Here is a 23,118-nt window from a genome sequence, read left to right on the forward strand (position 1 = left end):
CTGATTGGATCGGTAAAATAAGTGCGTCGACCTTTTGAGAGTTCGAAAGTCAAAACTTTTTCGAGCAGCTTGGATCGAAGCCGTCAGCTGCTCAAATCGAGCCGAAGGAGTTCCACAAGTTAGTGCCGACAAAGCAAGGCAAACATCTGCTGCACCCGCTGTTTCCATCGCATGGCGAGCACTCACGCACACGCACACACACACACACACACACACACACACACACATCATTCACGATATGTTTTGCAGTCTTGTTCTAATGGAGTCGTATTTTCTGTTCCTATTTGGAATCGAGAGTGCGAGTGGGCGAAAGAGAAACAAGAAACGGGGGGACGTCTAATTGATATTTCCCACCTGTTTGGATCTGTGTGAGTGTTGGTGATGGGTGTGTGTGTGCGTGTGTGTGTGTGTGTGTGTGTGTGTGTGTTTTTGCTCCTGCCAGGAGCTTTCAATGTCAGTGCCAAGGCTGTTTAAACTCTACCAAGAGGCTCCGACTGAGCGGCAGGAGGGAGAAAATGAAAAGAGAAGGAATGAAAGGGCCACAGCACTTCATAAATCACGGGATGTTTTTTCCTCTTTAACACTTCTCTCTCTCTTTCTCTCTCTCTCTCTCTCTTTCTCTCTCTCTCTCTCTCTCTCTCTCTCTCTCTCTCTCTCTCTCTTTCTCTCTCTCTCTCTCTTTCTTTCAGTCTGCATCCAAGTTCTCAGCTCACCCGCTTTCCTACACCTCCCTCTCTTCTTCCATCCTCCATCTTTCTCTCTCTCTCTCTCTCTCTCTCTCTCTCTCTCTGTCCCAGGCTTCTCGTTCGCCCTCCTCTCCTCTCCTTCTCTCGGCCTGTAGACCTCCAGCAGCTCGTTAGCGGGTGTTGACTTGGCTCTGCTTCGTTTAAGTCAGAGTGCTAACTGCTTGGCCCCACTCGGCCCCTGTTCGTTAGCACTTAGCCGAACCCACGAGTGAGTGTGAAGGAGGTCGACGTGAACGATTTACATTCTCCTTTTTTTTTTAAGTTTGACTTGTTTCTTTATGATGCAAAGATGAATCAACTCTTATTAAATAAATATATTTCTCAATCAACCAGCTCAGAGCTGTTTGAGCGCTGAAGGCGTCGCTGCTTGTTACTGGACACAGGCCACTAACGCGAGGGTCAACATGACTCCATACAGGAAACGTCTTAATTCCACCTCTCTCTCTCTCTCTCTCTCTCTCTCTCTCTCTCTCTCTCTCTCCACAGGTTGCTACGGATAAAGACTACGGCATTCTGTTGTACAAAGAGGACCACGACCCGCTGGCTCTGGAGCTCTACCAGGGTCACATCGGCTAATCTACGACATCGCCACCTACCCACCCACCACCGTTTACAGGTCAGCCTCTAAACTCTCCCTCTTTGACTCACAGCCACATCGAGGTTATGAAATCATAAACTAAGTATAATGTGCTGAAACTTAAAGGAGCAGTATGACACTCTGCCCCCTAGTGTTTAAAATGAGTACTGCAGTCTAAACTCTAATCATCACAGAGAGCTGTCTGGCTCCGCCCCCTCCTCTCACACAGGTCAGCATGTGGTGGACACTGTAGCTTCAGTGTTTAGCCAGCTCTGCATGTGGTGGACACTGTAGCTTCAGTGTTTAGCCAGCTCTGCATGGGTCTGTAAAGCTTTCTGCGTTCTAACCTCTCTCCATGTTTCATCTCCAACATTGATCCTAGTTTGAGCAGCTTTCTGCTGCTGGAGCTTATTAGAAACATGCAGAGGCTTTTTAGCTCGGGTACAATCACTTCTATCTGAAGCAGTTCCACTGCCCGCTTCCATCGCTGCAACACCTGTTCACCTGATAACTGCTCTCATATCTGGCAAACCCAGGGGCGTCCAAAACGGCCTTCGAAGCCCCGCCTACCTTCTCTGGTCCAATCAAATCCAGAGCATTCAGGAGCAGAATCTAAAGTTAGAAGGAGGACATACTGGCTGCTGCATTGTTGTCAGAGAAGCTTCAACACAGCAGGTTTCCTTCATCTTCACAGAGGAAGGTCACTTTATTATTTCACTCACGACACATCTTGTATGAAGTTCCTTAAAGGACAAGAAAATTGGACATCACGCACCTCCACACAGCCACAGCTGATGTTTCACTTCAGGACTTTTGAGAAGGTGATGATTCGGTCATGCACGCTCAAATCCGCGGGTGCGCTCTCACACTCAGACCCAGATCCATGTCTGAGCGCTTCCCTGTGAAAACAAACATGAACTGAGAAACATTCCTCTACAATCCTGACTAGACGGCCATGTCCCCGAGTGAAACCCGCCGAACGTCTCTGCAGGTAGAACTTCAAAGACGGGGAACAAAAGGCCTCATTCAGCGGGTTAGTCTGTATAATCCTTGGATATGATATAAGACACGACGTTCACACGTTCAGAGGATCGGATATAACCAGCTAAGCCATGGGAACCGGAGAGGTAATCCATGGAAAGTGCATGATAATGTTTTCAGTAGTTGGGATTATATGGAACGTATGCAGAGATATTTCAGCACATGACGTCAAAGACAAACAAAAGAGGCCAAAATAAACGTGCCGAGATGATGCATAGACTTGTCCTGTTTTAAATCTGTCATTTTTATCCTATTCAACCAGAAACAAACATGGAGTAATGTGTCAAACTGTCCGTCAAAAAGCTCAGCCCGGGTTAAATACACAGCTTACGCCATGATGTCAGGCGTCTCCAGAGGACGCCGTTTAACCAATCATAAGCCGTTTAAAGCAGTGACAGACTCGGTCATCTGTTGTTATGATTTCATACAATCCAAGGCGACCAGACAAATGTCACCTAAAGTGCTAGCGTGTGATGAGTGCAGATGGATCGCACTCGACCCTGATATCAGCTGATGAATCAGGCGGGCTCTCGTGGTACCACAACACATGCATGGTCTGTGGGAGTGCGTCGTTAGCGTGACCTGTCCACCAGTTTAGAACCGAAGGAGGCTTTCAGAGGTTGAACGCGGTCAAGATCTTCAACTTCAGCTTCAATTTACCAAGAACCACAGCAGCCCTGAAGTCGGTGAGCGCTGAAAGAATCGTTGGGATTTGTATTAAAAGCCTCTCGGAGCGTCTTGGCAACATGATGCCTGCCTGCACTCTACATTTACAGAGCTGCTGCTGCTGGGACGGACACATTCAGCAGGCTGCAGATTTGTTGGAAGGAGAGCATAGCATAGCGTAGCATAGCATAGCGCTGGCGACTGTGAGCTCTGTATTCTGTCTCCTCTGACCTTTGATAAGCCGCTGCATACAAACTGCTTCATTATGATAAACATGTGACCCATGTCGGTAAAATACTTTGGCCTTACTCTTCTCTGTGGAGGATCAGCTGCAGAGCCGACGCAGGCCGTGACCTTCTTAAGGAGAGTTCAGCTGTTTTTGTTTGCCATCACAACAATTAACCTCCCGGCCGACACGGCTGTAATTATATGAAGTCGGTACACTTTCCATTTCTGCAGCGATATTCTATTTCTTCACATGAATGGGACCATGTTTGTGATGTGGGCGGATGTGTGGAAAGCACTTATCCCTAACATGACCTTAACCGGAGTGTGTGTGTGTGTGTGTGTGCTCACAATAAATGACGCATTGTGAAAGGCAAGAAGAGGGCAGGAGGGAGGGACGGTGAGGGAGGAAGGAAGGAAGGATCAAATGAAAGAATGGAAACAATGGGGTGAATCTGATTAGCCACTGGCAGCGCCGGGGAGAGGGGAGGAGACGGGGTTGAAGAGGTCGGGAGGGAGACTGCAGACGCATGTATGGATGCGTTGAAAGACGGAGAGATGGGCGGAGAGGCAGACGGAGAGATGGCGGAGGGCGAGTGTGAGATAGCGGAGGACACGATGGAGAGATAAGTTGGGAGGATGGGTTGCTCGCCAGAGTGTTGAAACGGACGGAGAGGAGCCATGAGACACGGTTGAACGGCAGGATGGACGAGTGAGGGATGACAGAGGGATGGAGTCAAAGAAGGGGGGGGGGAGTAGAGGGGAAAAGTAAACCACAGCATGAGTCAGGGAATTATCCCTGTCTGGTCTCGTTAAGTTGACATGGGCCACGCCTGCAAGGGGGGGGGGTGGGACAGACGGACAGGCAGAGTGCGAAGAAACAGAGAGAAGAAGGAACACAAGAGACAACGAGGGACACGCGTGGAGACGAAACAGAAAGTCATCGATGACAGAGACGCTGGTCTTACATATTCTTCACACGTGTCTGTGACACACTGTGATGTTTGAGCCGTCAGATTGGAGGCGTTTCTCTCAGGTGGCTGGATGACGTTTTTGCCCACAGTAGATGTGAAGAAGCGTTTTTTATCACCCGCTCCTCCTCTTTCTCCCGCCTGGGCTGAATTTCCCCGACTTTTACCTGCTGCGCTCAGCTTCAACGCTTCTCCTACACTCTGAACGTCGTGGAGGCGTAAAGCCCCCCCCCACACACACACACACACATACGCCGTTCCCTGGGTGGGTTATCACGTGCTGTAGGCAGAGAGCTCGAGAGCTTTTGAACACGACCAAAAAGCAGGAGAGAAAAAACAAAATGGTAAATTAGTTTTACCAGAAAAAATTCTAATTTAAATGTAGATTTGATAACGTGTGTTTATATTGTGGGATACTTTCGTCTATGAGGTTGAATTACGTCGACATATTAAAAAAAGGAAAGGCCGGATTAAATGCAAATGGACAAAAAAAATAAAAGTTTGAAACACTGTTAGAACATCAAACCTGCCATGAAAAACAGGAAGTGAATAAGAAGTGCAAAGAAAGGAGGAAGCTCTACTGATTAGACTGCATGATGACAGTAAGGAGTCCAGCATGTGTCGCCAGTCTCTATCTAGACCCACTGCCCCCCCCCGGTGGTGGAAAGAGACCTTTGCACCTTGAAGAAAAATCTAAAGACTCAACACCTACGACCTTCATGATGATGAAGATGAAGGTATTTAGGATGGTTTTGATGCAGATTACAAACTCTCCCGAACAGCCTCTGGTCACTTCCTGTCAGCACCTCTGGTCACTTCCTGTCAGTACCCGTGTGTCCAATCAGACTTTAAGTTGTTGGTTTGAACTTCCTGTTGTTGTCTCCTCCTCTCTCGATCCTCGCTGGTGCTGTTCTTACTCTCCGGTGTAACATTTTCGAGGGGGTGGGACGAGTTACAAAAAGAGAGATGGGTGGAGGCGTGCGCGTTCTTTATTGTTCCCTCATTAGCGGGGCATGAAGGTGGTTATTCATATTCAGTATTAAATGGACATGCATGTGCAGGAGAGAGTGTGTTTGCTGTGTATTAATGCACTACCCTTTACTGGTGACACACTAATCTCCCCGCGGGCACATCGACTGATATTCATCAGCAAGAGGCCGAGGATGGAGGAGTGCAGGGAAGGAGAGGAGGATGGATGGAGGAAGGAGAAAAAGTCGTGCAGGCATTATTAGATGATGGAGACGCTAGAGGCTGGCTGCAGTTCCTGGAGTGTCCACTGGAGGCTGGCTGCAGTTCCTGGAGTGTCCACTAGAGGCTGGCTGCAGTTCCTGGAGTGTCCACTAGAGGCTGGCTGCAGTTCCTGGAGTGTCCACTAGAGGCTGGCTGCAGTTCCTGGAGTGTCCACTAGAGGCTGGTTGCAGCAGCACAGGAAGTCACATACACACCCATTCAAACAGCCTGTTTTTACAGCAGACATGAACATGTTTACAGCACATAGGTGTGATTAGCTCATGTCTCCATCCACACACACTGTATGGGGGAATGTTTTGATGACTCAGCAGTTTTGATTGGATGAAGGATCAGAGTTATTCACAATAAGGCGTGTAGCTGAGCTGATTGACAGGTGGGCGCCGTGGAACTGTTTGTCAGGAGGCTTAAAACCCGCCTCAGCTCTCAGCCTGTCGTTAGCTTGACTCAAAGTTAGCCTGAGACAGCATTTCCAGCACGGAGACCGCCATCCATGGGACTCCAGCGCCCCCTGCAGGGACACACGGGGGCCTCCAGCGCCCCCTGCAGGGACTAACGGGTAAAGACACAGTCTAATGACTTGTTGACCTTTTGTATTGACTCATCATCACAGGGTTTTTTTGTTGTTTTTTTCCGAGTTGAAGACGTAATATGAGATTTATTCATGCTTAAACCTTCACAAGAAAACAGTTGTGCTTATTCAGGGCGATGCGTGCGTGATTTCAGAACGCCTGACCCGACTCCAGCTCCGTGTGGTTCAAACTCACAGACAGTCCTTGAACATGAGCAGTTTAAAACCCTCGGAGGCCAGTCAAATATTCTAATACTGAAACTTCATCGGCCTGAAGCTTCGAGACGTCTCTCCTGGAAGCCGACGCTCAGACCTTGATGATCAACACCTGAAAAAGTAACGTGGACTGTTCCGCCTGGTTTGATGAAAGCGAGGGGGGAAAAAAAGAAAGAGAGAAAACAGTGAAGGCGCTCGCCGTTCAGCAGCTGCCGTCTCAGCGTTGACTAATTGAGGTTACCACGGCGATACGGGACAGGGATGCCTGTCTGCTGAACATCACTTTAATCAGATCGGGCTGCTGAACACACACACACACACACACACACACACACACACACACACACACACACACACACACAGAGCTCAAACACGCACACACAGCCGGTGAAGAGCTTGTGTAAATAAAGATATGAACGTTCGAGCGGTTACTGTTTGCTCCCCATGTACCAAGAAATAATCCTACGAGTGGACGGCCCGGGTTTGATTACCATGTTGCATATTCATGGTTCACTTAAACCTGCACACACACACACACACACACACACACACACACACACACACACACACACACACACACACACACACACACACACACACACACACACACCGACATCCTGGGCTCCTGACGCTGTTTTAAGGGAAACTTATTTGAAGGAGGTTTTCGGGAGGGTGACGTTTGAGTCTTCTAGGAGGACTTGATTCTGGACTGATAGGAAATGTAGATTGGGTTAAAATAAGAATAAGACCGCTGCTGTGGCTCAGAGGTAGAGTTGGTGTTCTCTCAGATGGAGAGTCGGGGGTTCGATCCCCAGCTTCTGCACCAACAGGCTGCTATAATAATGCTGTAAATTTGGTTATTTGTAAATCTGGTTATAGTGTTTGTATATTTGTACATTTTCTTTTTATATAATCTTTTCATACTTTGACATGGCATCTGTTGCACTGGATTGCTCTAACAGCATTTCGTTGTACTTGTACAATGACAGTAAAGATGTCTTATCGATGTAAAAGTGTGAGTGATACGTCATTAATTCATACACATTAATAAAGCAGCAGGAGCAACTCGGGGTTGAGTGTCTTTATCAAGGACATATCAGACACACACACAAACACACACACACACACACACACACTCCTCTGCAGGTCTGGAGTCTGCTCAACCACACAAGTCCTCTACTGCCACCCGGTGGAGCTCCTGTGTCACTGCAGCTGAACGGAGAGAGACGCACACACGATCCATTTCAGAGTGTGTTGATTTGATTGAAGACGTTTCAAAGAGGGGATGAAGTGCTTCTTCAACGAGAGCGGAGACGCCTCAGAAGGAGCAGAAAGGATTGTTGTTACGGAGAGAAAGGAGGAGACAGACGAGCGAAGAGAGGAGAATCTGCCAGGAGAGAGAGAGAGAGAGAGGGAGCGAAGGAAGAGGATGGAGCGGCGTGGAAGATGAAAGCAAACATTGAAGAGGAGGGCAGCGTGCTTCTCTTTCAGGCCAGCAGAGCATCCTGTCACTGCCTGTTTGTGATCCTTATTAGATTACACAGCTCCTGATGGAAACCATGGATGTGTGTGTGTCGGGTCGACAGTGAAGGAGGAGCTCTCGTTTTAGAGACGGACGTTGATGGGTTTGTGTCTCGTCTCTGCTTGTGACACATACATGGAAAAGACAGATGACATTGTGGTTTAGTAAAGTTAATGCAAGGAAACGTAAATCCTTTATTTTTGTATTACACACGAAGTCAAAGTGCAAAAAAAAAGAAGCAGCTGAGCAGCTTGAATTTCATCACTAAGAGTTGCATTCAGACTTTCTGCAGGATAAATGCGAGGAGGCTGTTTGTGTTCACACATGACGCTCAGCTCAGAGTTTCTGCAGGTGTGCCTTTATTTTAGAGACAGTGGATAAAAGATAGAATCACAGGGAGTCAGGGATCAGATGTGGACCCTCCTCCAGGACTCACATGTATCCCTGCCCCACTGCTGGTTATAAAGTCTCATCACCATCACGCTGTACAAGCAGCTGTCACTCAGCTGGTCTGCAGACAAAGCCGGCGTTTGTCCTCGCTGTGGGAGTCTGAGGCAGACCACCAGCAGCAGCAGGAAGAAGTGTCTTCACTTGTTCTTTTGTGTTCAGAAAGAACTTTAACTTTATACCAACCCAACGTCTCTCTCTCTCTCTCTCTCTCTCTCTCTCTCTCTCTCTCTCTCTCTCTCTCTCTCTCTCTCTCTCTCTCTCTCTCTCTCTCTCTCTCTCTCTCTCTCTCTCTCTCTCTCTCTCTCTCTCTCTCTCTCTCTCTCTCTCTCTGGACTGTGCCAAACCACTGTCTCTATAGCTGTCTGTCCCCCCTCCAGCAAAAACCGTTTAGTGGGGAATCTCAGACACACTCATTCACACACACACACACACACACACACACACACACACACACTCTTCTCAGGGTCAGACATTGTGCACAGGGTCACGATCCTCGCTCACAGCAGACTCTTCAGTGGAAACTTTTATATCCTTAAAAATCGGTTGAAGGAGCCTGGGCTTCGAGGGGACCCAGTCTGGGCCTCAAACCCCATGTTAGGCCCCCCTGACCCCCCTCCCCCCCCCCCCTCCTCAGCTCTGAGGATGTAATCAGTCTGTTTTCTGTCTCAGAATAACATCTAAACACAGATCTCTCTCTCTCATTTCTGTTTCATTTTTTTCGGTCGATTTGCAAACAAAACAAAACAAAACGAGAAAAAAAAAAAGTTGAGAGTCTGTTTTTTGTCTCAGATTTCCAATCAGCTCGGTCGTGTTTTTGTTTTTTTTACTCTCTAACTGAGAATGTCTGGTGTAGAATTCAGCTCTAATTCATCATAATAGGAACCATACTGACAGTCTCTGCTTCCTTTCTTCTTCGCAGCGTGGAGTCTGTGAACGACGGCCTTTTCCACACGGTCGAGCTGCTGATCCAGAACCGTTCGCTCAGCCTGGTGGTGGATAACGGCGCCCCCAAGAGCCTGGGCAAGCTAGCACGCCAGCCCTCTGTAGACCACAACACGCAGCTTTACATAGGAGGTATTTACACACGTTTTCATTAATCCAACAAATACACGAGGACCAAAACACGGCTCTGAGAACAGGCTGCCTTCTTTTCTTAAAGACTTGAATGACTGAACTTGAAATATCAAAGGTTTTTTCTTTTTGTATCTTGCTCCTCCCCCTTTTTAACCATATTTGACTCTTCTTCTGCTCCTTCTTTTCCCCTCGACTCCCCGTCTCGTGTCCCAGGAGTTCCAGGTCAGGTGGTGGCCTCGGGTCTGCGGCCCGGACCTGAACGTTCCCCTCAGGCTTTTAACGGCTGTATCCACAACGTCCGTATCAACGGGGAGCCTCAAGACCTGAGTTACCGGACTGCAGGTGGAGCGCGGCCACAAGGGGTCGAGGGCAAGGTAAGCACAAAAAGAGGCAGCATCACATGAAAGAGTTCCCCTCGTGAATTCTACGCTGCAAAAATCCCTCTCCCTTCTCCCTGCGTCTAGGCTGATGGGATTCTTGCAGGGTGTCATTCGTGCAGCGTGTGTGCTCAGGGTGCATGCAGGGAGGGAGGAGACACGGGGGTGACGTGCGATTGTCCCCCGGGACGCAGTGGAGCCCTGTGTGACCAGACGACAGCACTGAGCCCGTGTCAGAGCAGCAGGTCAGCACACATGAAAGGTTCACGGACATCCTCGCTGCTGCAGAACGTTCCCTCCACTAACAACATCCTCTGCCTTTCCTTCTTCTCGCTCCAGGTGTGTGAACGGTGTGTGCGTGCCGAAGGGTCAGTCGTACAGCTGCAGATGCAACGAAGGCTACCAGGGTCAGTTCTGTGACCGACGGCAGGAGCCTCCAGCCTGCAGGGGGCAGCGCTGCGGTCACGGAGAGTGTCGCGTGTCTGAGGGAGGAGAGCCCGTCTGCCACTGTCAGGCGGGCTTCACCGGGCTGAACTGTGAGACAGGTAAAACAGAAGAAGAAGGCATGCATTTCTCTAACAAACAGACAGGGGGCAGAAGAGGTCACACTTTATAAAAAGTGTGTTCTTCGCAATTTAGACTGTGAAGGAGTTTACGTGCAATTTGTTTTCACGATTCTGCTTTTTTTATTGTATTTTTTCACCTTTAACGTACACCACAAATTAGTAGAAAAAAAAAGAAAAAAAAAACAGAACAAAAAAAAACATTTACCTTTTACGTGCAATTTGTGTGAATTAAAAAAAAAATCATTGGTTTCTCAGCATCTAATCAGAGTTCAGTCTCTGGTATCCTGACAGTCCGAGTATAAAAACGAACGTGTGTGTTTCCTGTCTGTTCTTTATTCATGTGCAGAGCTGACCTGTCAAGGCGAGATGGTGAGGGAGCAGCTGAAGCGCCACCAGGCGTTGAGAACGTGCACGTCCACCAGCAAGATTCCCCGCATGGATTGTCCTCGATCCTGCCAGGCGACGGCGCCTCCCGGCGTCTGCTGCGGCGTCACCAAGAGCAGGAGAAGGAAGGTGGTGTTCCGCTGCACCGACGGCTCCTCGTACTCGGAGGAGATGGACACCGCTCTGGATTGCGGCTGCACCAAGTGCCCGTTGTAACAGCGCCCGCTGTTTGTTTGTTTGTTTGTTTTTGTTTTGTTTTTTTTAGCCACACCCACCGCTGCCGTTTTGTGAATTCCACACGTCGGAGGCCACGCGGCGCTCTGACATTTTCCACGTCGATGATCACAACCGTAATGTGATTCTTTTATTTTCTAACACCTTTCAACGATTCGCTGCCGAGAGAGAAACCAACGAACGCAAACAAAGACGGGACATGTGTGCGTGTTTTTTTTTGACAGAGAGAAAATATATTGTAAGATATAAGTGAAAAAAAAAACATAGAACTTATTTTTATTATGGATTTTTTTTTTCTCTAAAAGATGACGAAAGGACTGATGAGTTGTTGTTTTTAATATGTTGATTATATATTGTGTTACATAGTATGAACAAAGTTATTTTGTACCTTGTAAGAAGATAAAATACGCAACAAATAGATTAACATTCCTTCAAAGTATAGGAGTTTATATGTCTGTATAAATCTATATAAATATTTACCCTAACCCAGTGGACGTTATATTTGCATGATGTGAAAGTGAGTGTTGAGGCGTGGGCGGCTTTGGACACTGAGAGGAGCGTGAAGAGAAGAAGAAGAGCCGCCTGGAGTCAGCAACAACACGGAGAAGATGGGCGCCTCTTTTTTCTGTGCGCCTTTTCTTGGAGAAAAAGGGAACTGTACGTGCCTAGCTAACCTGCTGCTTCACTGTGTAATGGACATCACGTGAGCTCGAGGAGGAGGAGACACGGAGATGATGATTTAACACTTTGTTCTAATACTGTGTGATTCTGTCGCTCGCCATTGTCCATCAGACTCAGAGAGACAGGAGAGGTCGCTGATGGAAATCATCAATTAAACATAAAATAAGGGGGTCATAATCAAATCAACGGTTCAGCTTCAGACTCTGTGCAAACTGGTTCTAAACATCGATATCAATACAATCCCTGATTCAGTCACTGAAGGTCAAAACAGGAAATGTGACGTTTTGAAGTAAGTCACGGCCAGGCTGAAGAGCAGCGTGATAAACGTTTAGCATGTGCATCACTGCTGGGTGCATGCTCTCTTTGCAGAGGTGGGACACACTCATTGTTTTGCAAGTCTTGCATAGTCCATGCACGCAGCATACCCACAACAAGTTCCACGATCTGTCTCCAGAGGGCGCCAGCAGCGCCAATCAACTCGTCTCAAATAGGCACTGTCGATTTTTGACAGAGCTCACTGCAAGCTTGCTCAAAGCTCGAGTGAGTCATTCGACCCAGACAGGAAGTCAGACAAAGAAACACTGAGCATCCAGTCAATTTCAAAATAAAACACAACATACAGACTCCTTATCATATTTTCCATAAATTTATTAACATGATGTCAAAACAACAAATTATTCTCAGAAAGACAAAGTAACGTGGTGTTTCTATGTTTTTCTCTTTACTCCCACGTGATCTTGTAGTTCCCGCGCGATCTTGTAGTTCTCGCGTGATCTTGTAGTTCTCCTGTGATCTTCTAGTTCTCCCGTGATCTTCTAGTTCTCCCGTGATCTTCCAGTTCTCCTGAGATGTGTGTTGCAGATGAAACGCAGAACTCTCAGACTATGCAAAAGAGAAGTAAGTCAATGAAATGCCTTTTTATCAGTGTAGTGATGTATTTAGCTTACACAAATCATGAAGGCTTTTAAAAGTAAAATGTGTCTGGATGTAATCGGATGATGCAGGACGCCAACACATAAGAGCAGTATGAGGTCACATTACTTTAGTTTAGCTTTAACTTCAGCTAACTTAACTTCAGCATTGTTTCCAGCCTCACCGATTTAACTAAATTGGCCGCTTCAGTCAGCTGAAGAATACATGAAAGACCAACTGTTAAGCTAACCTTTCCTAAAGTGTTAGCTTGCAACGTCCCCGCGACTTTTCTTATTGGTGGAGCTCGCTGCCACTAGCAGACTGGCTAATACGTTAGCTAACACAGATCCTTCTAATAGCCGTGTTTTTAGTTTTTAAATTCAACAACAGAAAGTACAAGATGTAATAACACTTTGAGCAACGACTAAGGTTACATTTGAAAATAAGAAGAACAATTCATCCTCAATGGATTATGGGATATGTTGTTCATTTACTCCAGACAAAAATGATGTACACGGTCTTGAGCCTTTGCCTTTTTTTTTGTTTTTTGTTTTTTTTGTTTAATCAAATGTTTTATTGTCATTAGTATTGGGGTAGCTGGTTGTCATTGTTACATGCTTCAATCCGTTGAGATAAAGATTTTTGTGAAATGTCAACGGACGATGCAAAGTGGAAAATTTACTTCCGGAACCCAAACGGCCAAAAAAGTAGGCGGTCACCGTCTAAAGTCCTCACATCTCTGCTCTCTAGCAACCGCAGCCAACAGTGATAACACGTTGAACTAACACGCCCCTGGGGTACGAATCCACGTCGCTTCTGTCAGGATAGATGGTAAAATAAAATTTTAAAAAAATCCAAAAAAGATATCTTTCTGAGCGGACCAGAAACCCTTTATGTGCCTTAATGTACGCATATACTTCTCTTCAAATCTGAAAAATCACTGCAAATCATTGACTGCTGCTTCAGAAAGGTCGATTACATGTTGTGGTGGACGTCTGTCTAAATATATATCCTCCCATCTTTTTAGCAAGTTGAGTGGGTGGATATCAGATTTAAAAAACCTTCGGAGAAACTGAAATAGTTTAATTGGGGTCAAAGAATTATCTTAATGCAGGATATCTTTAATGTGCATTAATGTGAAATTGCAGAATTTGAAACGAGGACCCATTTCTGTTTTTGTGAGCGTTTGCGTGTGATGCATTCAGGGCATAAGGGGATCACAGGATTTAAAATGCGCGTCCGAATGTGTTTAATAATGTGCCTGTAATAAATATTTCCATGGAGCTCGTACTTTAGGAAACTGTTTTTAATCGAGTCAAGGCTCTCTAATAAATCCTTAACACAGCACTGACACACAAGCTGTTATATGTACAGCTGTGCTTGTGTGTGTGGGAGGACAGGGTTGTGGTGTTGCAACATGATAAACTATCATGTTTTGCTTTCTTGGAGAGAGCTGCGACAGAAACAGGAGGGTTCATTTGACGAGACCAAATACAGAACTTTTTCCAAAGGACTTTGCAGAAAAAACAAACTCAGAGTCACATATCATAACCCACTTCTGAGAATAAAAAGAAAAATCTTTGTATGTCATGATAAACAATGACACTTCCCGCTTCTGACCAGAAGGTGGTAGCCTTGCCTAAACTCAGAGAAATACACCACAGCACATCTATTGTCATTCATGCTTTATTCACAACCAGAACAATAAAAAAACACCTTCAACAGATTTGCTCCAACATTTCAGACATATTATAGATTTAGCATTATTGTCGTCTTCACAGATTCAAAGTACAACACTAACGAGAGTGCAACGCCAGGATGAGACAATGTTTGCATGGATTTATCAACATCACAGTGTCCATGTCCATCAGAAACATAAACTTTTGCCCATTCAGTTCCAGTTTATTGATCCAACTTCATGAGACAGTTGAAAGTGCAAACTGAGACGAAACGGAGCCAAATGACTCACTGACTGCAGAAATCATGACACTAAAATCAAAGGTGAAAAATGTCCATATGTTGACCTAGGCCCTACATCTCGAGTTTGCATCATTATACAACAACAGTGATTTCTTTCACTTCATGAAAACCAGAGGTCAGTGCCTCCCTACAGTATGTTTGCATTACAAGAGCCAGGCAGTGTTATCTTTAATGTAACAATGAGACTAATAGTTCTCCTAAACCACGGGTAGACACAGGTGTAGATCAGGGGGTTCAGACAGGAGTTAAAAAACATCAGAAAAACAACAAAGACTTCAGCTTTAGCGCCAATCAATATATTTCCACCTGTAAGAAAGATACAGTAATAAGGGCAGTAACACATCAGAAACACAACTACAACAACACCAAGAGTCCTGGCTGCTTTCAGCTCAGACCTCTTTGCTGCAGCGACAGTCTTTGAACCCTGCAGTGTGACTGCTGTGATATGGGAGCGCATGGCTCGAGCCTGGGACACAACAACCATAAACACTCTCAGATACAGAGCTACGATGATAGATATGGGAATGACAAAGCTGAAAACAAGGTCCAGATCTCCTGGAATGTTTACCACACATTCCCCATGACAGGACTTATACCTGCCTGGTTGTTTGAGCTGATCATAAAACAGCAGAATGGCGACAAAAAAAGGGTAAATCCAGCACAAGCACACAGAGAATCTGGCCGTTTTCAGAGTGAATTTGGTGTTATAGTGCAGAGGGTAACAAATAGCCACATAGCGGTCCACTGATATGAGCACCATGCATGCTGCAGAGGAACAGGTAATGATGAAGGGTAACACATAATAAATTGCACACATGAGGTCACTCAAGAACCAGCAGGTCTGTGATAGTATGATTTCACCCGGCATCACTACAAGTCCCACGAGAAAGTCTGAGACAGCCAGAGAGAGGAGGACGAGGTTGGTGGTGGTGTGGAGCTGCCTGGAGTGAGAGAGTAACATCACAATCAGTGTAAACAACAAGCATTGATTATTAGTCATGAGAACAATTAAAATCACAAATCCAAGACCATACTGTATGTTGTGTGACACACTAATCTGAGAGCTGAAAAAGAAAGAAGATCTATCTAATACTATTTCTGAGGTGTGTTTCTCTGCCTGAAGTGGGAGATGGAGATGATGACCAGCAGGTTGAGAACTGTAGTGACTAGAGACATGAAGAGCAGAAAGTAGAAGAGCAAAACTCCAGAGTGATTACGCGTTGGCACTTTGCATGAGGTGTTGATGAGCTGTGGAAAGCAAAGTTCGGCTGTTGGAGGGGTCTCCATCATCAGATCGAGGAGGGGGAGGTTCTGCTGTGCTCCAGCAGCTGTCTGACCAGAACTCTCCCTCAAACAGCTGATTTATCTCCTCGTTTTTCCACCGCCCTCCTCTGCTGCTGCTCACAATCTCTCTTGGACATTAAACTTTCAATTCCCCCGCTGCTTCATTCATCCTTCCTTGAAACTTCTTTCCAATTATTATACCTTACAGTATGTTTAAGGTTTCTTCACAATTTGGAAAGAGGACACTAAAGAGGCCTCATTTTTGTCCCAGGAGTGGAATAGCTGTATGTGTGTTCACGAGAAAACCCAGGCAGAGGTTCTGCAGCTTTTTATCCTCAGCAGAAATGTGTGGAGCAATAAAGCCTCAAGCACCAGAGGCTTGGCAACAATGGTCCTAAGTCGGGTCATGAGTAGGTGGACTGTCTTGTCCCCATCTCAAGACCTTAGGCGTACCCCTGCCACTGAGAGAGCCACTCTATTGGAAACTTTGGCCAAAGTATAGGCAGAGACAAAAAGCAGTCTCCCAACTAAAATTGTGAAGGTCAAAACTGACAAAGAGACAAAGAGTTCTGAGGACCACTTGGAGGTCCTAGGGCGGAGCAGGAGTCTACCTGATGGTCGACTCTTCCTCACACCTCTGAAACAGGTTGTGCACCCAGGGACCAGTCATCACACCTGAACCTGGACCTTTCATGAATTGTAGAAATCCCTTCAAGATAGCCCCTGTTAGTTTCATTATGCCCAGCCCAGGGCAAGGACTCAGGGTGCCCTATCCTGCCCTGCATCTGGGACAACATATACTGTCTGGCTGGCAGACTCCACAAAGAACCCTCCAGCATCTCATAGACCTTTACCATCCGCAGCCTCTGTACCACTCGAGTACCAGCAGCCTTACTTTGTCAGGAAAACTGACAGAAGAGGAAATGGTGAAAAGGCATACTGCAGCACATGAGGTCACAAGAGACTCAGGGGGTCTGTTCCCAGCAGCCCTGGAGGTCTGTACATGGATGACCTTAGAGGGCAGTGAGGGTTGCCAGCTGTGGAAAAGAGGTCCACCTCGACCTTCCCGAAGTGAAGCCATAACCCGCTCACTCGCTGCAGTTGTAAGCGCCACTCGCCAGAATGGGGATCCATCTGGGATAGCTTATCTGCTGTTGGATCTTGAGATCCTGAAAGATAGAAAGCCCTCGGGTCCACCCCTTGGACAGAGCCCACAAGAGCAGCCACCACATGCAGGGATGGACACTTCATGGTTGATGGAAGACACCACTGCAATGCTGTCTGTTCTCATTGGAAGTGTCAGTATTTCAATGTGCAATCTTCCTGTCTCAGGGTAACAGCCTACAAGTGCCTCCACCACGCAAGGACCTTGAGGCCTTCCTCGGTCAGGGAAAACACCTTCGACCTGTCTCTGGGCTTGCAGATCTTATGGAATCAAAACCAAGAGGCAAATGTTCAATGGAACCAAGGCCACATTGAGGACCAGAATCTAAAGTTCTGGCACTTCTACATACTTCAACAACGTTTCCTTCATGTCTCATCAGAGAGTTAGATAACTTTATCATTTCACTCTCTACAAACTGCAATGGTTGATATTTTAAGAAATCTTCGACATACACCTTACTGTCATAAGTTATAAAGCAATAGAAAACATTTTACCGTGAGAAAAAACCTTCTTATACTATAATTCTCAGGTCATGTTTGATTCAATCAATTAAACATTTAAGGAACAATTGCATCAAGTTTTGCAATTGTTGCTGATTTCATCATGTGTTTACCTATGCAGCTCATTGTTCTTTCACACCTTTGATTGCCATGTTACATCAGAGGCTGAGATGCTAGAGGATGTTTAATGTGTTGTTAAGCAGACAAACATGAAGCCATTAAGAGCAGCTAATGACCCACAAACAGAGTGCAGTTGGTGCCAAGGGGCAAATTAAATCACCAGTGAACCCAGTTTATGGTTACACAATTTTTGGCTTTGGCCACAAATTTATGTCATGGATTAATCAATGAAATATAGTCACTTTGATGCAAACATGATTAGTCCTGCTGTGACTCCTGCAACAAATGACCACTTTGTCTAGAAAATGGCTTTATTGAAATTATTTATTTGGTGGTATGGCTCTGAAAGATATCTCCCTGCCCTTCCACATGCATTTGGAAAGCATCAGGCAGCAACAGCACGCATTCCTGCCCTTCCTGTGCGTACAATGATAGCTATAAAGCAGGGAGATAATCAGCAACCCCCCCTAGAGCAATCATCAATGACAAGCATGACATTGATCAAGTCAGAATAACATACAAGTAGGATCAGGGGAGATGGGGGGAAACAAATGTGGATTGAAAAGCAGACCGCCAGCCCTGCTAAACTGACAGCAGCCGGTACTGTGTGAAAAAGAAGAACCAGCAAGTGAAACTGCAAGTGGATACAGCAATGGTGGAGTCCCAGATTCAAACCCCATGGGAGGAGTTCAATACTTTCTTGAATTTACATCGGGATCAATAAACTATCCATCCATCCATCCATCCATCCATCTATCTATCTATCAACTCTTGAGCCATGAAGGGCCTTTGGTCAATGTGCGAGGCCCTGTGTTTGTACGAGGGGCAGCTGCAAAGGGGTTGGAAGGAACCAGCAGGCAGGTGATGATTCCAAGGGCCCTGAGAGAGACAATGCTCCAGGAAATGCATGGAAGCCCAGGGTCTGGATACATTGGTGTCAACAGAGGCGGGATATGGAAGCCTAGTGTCGCCGCTGCGACAGCTGCACAGCATGTAAGGGCCCCACAGACAAATCTCATGCACATCTTCAACAGTTCCCAACAGGGTCCACAATGGAGAGAGTGGGCATTGACGTCCTTGGACCGTTTCTCCGCACAAATAGGGGGAACTGTTACATCCCCACTGTGATGAACTAATTTACCAGGTGGCCAGAGGCATACAACCTGCAAGGCCAAGAGGAAGAGACTGTAGTGGACGCACTAGTGGAGGGAATGTTCAGCAGATTCAGGGCCCCTGAAATCATCCACACCAAACAGGGCAGGAACTTCAAGTCCAGGGTGTTCATTTGTGTGAAAAACTGGGCTCCCACAGGACTACACCCCTCCACCCACAGAGTGATGGGCTAGTTGAGAGATTTAGCAATACACTGGCTCAACAGCTAGCCATGCTGACAGCCAAACATCATGACTGGGACGCCCAACTTCCCATTATTCCTATGGCGTATCGGTCTGCTGCCCAGGACTCCACTTCCTGCTCCCCTGCTCTGCTGATGCTAGCTAGGGAGATCTGAACCACGGGCAGAAATTATGGTGGGTAACCTCCTGACGCTCCTCTGGACCCCCAGAACCCGACTACGTGCAGACACTTCAAGATCACATGAAGTCTGTCCATAAGTTCGCCAGAGATCAACTTCTGAGGGCGGGACTGAGACAGAAGAGGAACAATGATGTACATTCCAGGGGAAGGCATTTCACTGATGGAGAGTTGGTCTGGGTGTACAGTCCTCAGAGAAAGAAGGGCAGCTGCCCAAAGTTGGACAGTAAATGGGTTAGTCCCTGCTGGATCCTGGAGAGACTGGGAGAGGTGGTATACAGGGTTCAGCTGCCCTAGAGGAAGGAAAGTTGCACTGCATTGGGGTAGGTTCCCTTTAACTTCAGCTATCTTAACTTCAGAGTTGTGGATTCCAGCTTCATTGATTTCACTAGCAGGCATGTTAGGTTAGGCCGCATAAGTTAGCTGTTAAGCTAACATTATCTAAAGCATTCCCTTGCAATGTCCCAGCAACTTCTCTGGTTAGTGGAACTTGCTGTTGCCGTAGCAATGTTTCCCACCACTAGCAGGCTAGCTACCAAGGTAGCTAACGTGGGTCATTACAATAACCTTGTTCTGTTACAATGAATGTAGTTTTTAAATTCAACAACACAAATGTACGAGACAATTCAATTAATTGTCAATGGATTGGACAATGGATTATGATCTGTGTAGTTGAATCCGAACAAAAATTATGTATACAGTCATGTGCCCTAACCTTTTTCACTGTTTAATTAAATGTTTTATTGTCATTCGTATTGGGGCAGCTAGTTGCAATGATTACAGGCATCCATCTCTTTGGTATGAAGATTTTGTGAAATGTCAACGGATGACACAATTGAGAAAATGTACTTTCGGAACCCAAACAGCCAAACAAGTGGACAGTCACTGTCTAAAGTCCTCACATCTCTGCTCTCTCGCAACCACAGCCAACAGTAATAACATGTTGAACTAGCACCTCCCTGGGGTACGAGTCCACATCCCTTCAGTCAGGATAGATGGGAAAAGAAAAACGTTTCCAACAATAGATATCATTCTGAGCGGACAGGAAAGCCTTTATGTGCCTTATTGTATGCATACACTTCTCTTAAAATCTAAAAAGTCACTGCAAATCATTGACTGCTGCTTCAAAAAGGTCGATAACATGTTGTGGTGGACGTCTGTCTAAATATATATCCTATCATCTTTTTAGCAAGTGAGCAAACTGAAATAGTTTAATTGGGGTCAAATAAATATCTTAACGCTGTTCATTTATAGGAAGAAGACGACATATCTTTAATGTGCATTCATTTGAAATTGAAGCATTTTGAAACGAGGACCCATTTCTGTTTTTAAGAGTGTTATCGTGTGATGTGTTCAGGGCATAAGAGGATCACAGGATTTATAATGGCCGTCCAAATGTGTGAAATTTCCATGGAGCTCACCTTTTAAAAAACTGTTTTTAATCGAGTCAAGGCTCTCTGATTAATCTTTAAAACACCACAAACACACATGCACTGTTATATGTACAAGTGTGCTCGTGTGTGTGGGAGGACAGGGTTGTGCACAGTTCGAGCAACATGATAAACTATCATGTTTTGCTTTTTTGGAGAGAGCTGGAGAAGGGACAGGAGGGTTCGTTTGATGAGGCCAAATACGGAACTTTTTGCGATCTACTTTACAGGAAAAACAAACACAAAGTCAAATCATAACCCACTTCTGAGAATAAAAAGATAACGCTTCGTATGTCATGATAAACAATGACACTACCCGTCTTTGACCAGAAGGTGGCAGCATTGCCTAAACTAAGAGAAATACACCACAGCACATCTATTGTCATTCATGCTTTATTCACAACCAAGACATTAAAAAAGCAGCTTCAAATAACAGATTTGCTGCAACATCACACCAAACGTTTCCAACATTTCAAACATATGATAGATTTAGCATTAATGTCGTCTTCACAGATGCAAAGTACAACACTCTAATGAGAATGTAAACCTAAAATGAGACATTAATGTTTGCATGAATTTATCAACATCACAGTGTCAGTGTCCATCAGAAACATAAACTTCTGCCCATCAAGTTCCAGTTTAATGATCCAACTTCATGAGACAGTTGAAAGTGCAAACTGAGACGACGGAGCCAAATGACTCACTGACTGCAGAAATCATGACACTAAAATCAAAGGTGACAATTGTTTTTGCTCCATTCGAAAAGAAGCTAGGCCCTGCATCTCTGGTTTGCATCATTATACAACAACAGTGATTTCTTTCACTTCATGAAAACCAGAGGTCAGTGCCTCCCTACAGTATGTTTGCATTACAAGAGCCAGGCAGTGTTATCTTTAATGTAACAATGAGACTAATAGTTCTCCTAAACCACGGGTAGACACAGGTGTAGATCAGGGGGTTCAGACAGGAGTTAAAATACACCAGAAAAGCAATAAAGACTTCAGCTTTAGAGCCAATCATTATATTTCCACCTGTAAGAAAGATACAGTAATAAGGGCAGTAACACATCAGAAACACAACTACAACAACACCAAGAGTCCTGGCTGCTTTCAGCTCAGACCTCTTTGCTGCAGCGACAGTCTTTGAACCCTGCAGTGTGACTGCTGTGATATGGGAGCGCATGGCTCGAGCCTGGGACACAACAACCATAAACACTCTCAGATACAGAGCTACGATGATAGATATGGGAATGACAAAGCTGAAAACAAGGTCCAGATCACCTGGAATGCTAACCACACATTCCCCATGGCAGGACTTATACCTGCCTGGTTGTTTGAGCTGATCATAAAACAGCAGAATGGTGACAAAAAGAGCGTAAATCCAGCACAAGCACACAGAGAATCTGGCCGTTTTCAGAGTGAATTTGGTGTTATAGTGCAGAGGGTAACAAATAGCCACATAGCGGTCCACTGATATGAGCACCATGCATGCTGCAGAGGATAGGATAATGATGAAGGGTAACAAATAATAAATAGCACACATGAGGTCACCCAAGAACCAGCAGTTCTGTGATAGTATGGTTTCACCCGGCATCACTACAAGTCCCACGAGAAAGTCTGAGACAGCCAGAGAGAGGAGGACGAGGTTGGTGGTGGTGTGGAGCTGCCTGGAGTGAGAGAGTAACATCACAATCAGTGTAAACAACAAGCATTGATTATTAGTCATAAGAACAGTTAAAATCACAAATCAAAGACCATACTGTATGTTGTGTGACACACTAATCTGAGAGCTGAAAAAGAAGACATCTATCTAATACTATTTCTGAAGTGTGTTTCTCTGCCTGAAGTGGGAGATGGAGATGATGACGAGCAGGTTGAGAACTGTAGTGACTAGAGAGATGAAGATCAGAAAGTAGAAGAGCAAAACTCCAGAGTGATTAGGCGTTGGCACTTTGCATGAGGTGTTGATGAGCTGTGGAAAACAAAGTTCGGCTGTTGGAGGGGTCTCCATCATCAGATCGAGGAGGGGGAGGTTCTGCTGAGCTCCAGCAGCTGTCTGACCAGAACTCTCCCTCAAACAGCTGATTTATCTCCTCGTTTCTCCACCGCCCTCCTCTGCTGTTGCTCACTGTCTCTCTTGGAGATGAAACTTTCAATTCCCCCGCTGCTTCATTCATCCTTCCTTGAAACTTCCTTCCAATTATTATACTTTTCAGTATTTTTAAGGTTACATCACAATTTAGAAAGAGGATACTAAAGAGGCCTCATTTTTGTCCCAGGAGTGGAATAGCTGTATGTGTGTTCACGAGAAAACCCAGGCAGAGGTTCTGCAGCTTTTTATCCTCAGCAGAAATGTGTGGAGCAATAAAGAAAGCCTCAAGCACCAGAGGCTTGGCAACAATGGTCCTAAGTCGGGTCATGAGTAGGTGGACTGTCTTGTCCCCATCTCAAGACCTTAGGCGTACCCCTGCCACTGAGAGAGCCACTCTATTGGAAACTTTGGCCAAAGAATAGGCAGAGACAAAAAGCAGTTTCCCAACAAAAATTGTGAAGGTCAAAACTGGTCATTAGTTTAAAGGGGGCAGACAAAGACTTCTGAGGACCACTTGGAGGTCCTAGGGGGGAGCAGGAGTCTACCTGATGGTC

The 23,118-nt window shown here is 45.8% G+C and overlaps 3 protein-coding genes across 3 annotated transcripts in view; 1 reads left to right on the forward strand and 2 right to left on the reverse strand.

Moving 5' to 3' along the window:
* Positions 1-23,118, forward strand: part of slit3 (slit homolog 3) — a 188,619-nt gene that overhangs the window by 152,458 nt on the left and 13,043 nt on the right. Inside the window, 7 exon segments of the mRNA XM_079352447.1 lie at positions 1,229-1,311; positions 1,314-1,362; positions 9,153-9,307; positions 9,521-9,681; positions 9,772-9,929; positions 10,024-10,229; positions 10,597-12,446. Coding sequence (XP_079208573.1) covers positions 1,229-1,311; positions 1,314-1,362; positions 9,153-9,307; positions 9,521-9,681; positions 9,772-9,929; positions 10,024-10,229; positions 10,597-10,850 — 1,066 coding nt within the window. The 3' untranslated portion in view covers positions 10,851-12,446.
* Positions 14,000-15,617, reverse strand: LOC306829405 (trace amine-associated receptor 1-like; the record flags this gene model as incomplete). The annotated part of the gene is made up of 3 exons (XM_079352448.1): positions 14,000-14,019; positions 14,748-15,382; positions 15,559-15,617. The coding sequence occupies 3 exons, from the start codon at positions 15,615-15,617 to the stop codon at positions 14,000-14,002; spliced, it is 714 nt and encodes a 237-aa protein (XP_079208574.1).
* Positions 21,326-22,483, reverse strand: LOC306829406 (trace amine-associated receptor 13c-like; the record flags this gene model as incomplete). The annotated part of the gene is made up of 2 exons (XM_079352449.1): positions 21,326-22,139; positions 22,314-22,483. The coding sequence occupies 2 exons, from the start codon at positions 22,481-22,483 to the stop codon at positions 21,326-21,328; spliced, it is 984 nt and encodes a 327-aa protein (XP_079208575.1).

This window comes from Symphodus melops, assembly GCF_947650265.1.
Source record: "Symphodus melops genome assembly, chromosome: 9".
In the NCBI taxonomy this organism is placed as follows: domain Eukaryota; kingdom Metazoa; phylum Chordata; class Actinopteri; order Labriformes; family Labridae; genus Symphodus; species Symphodus melops.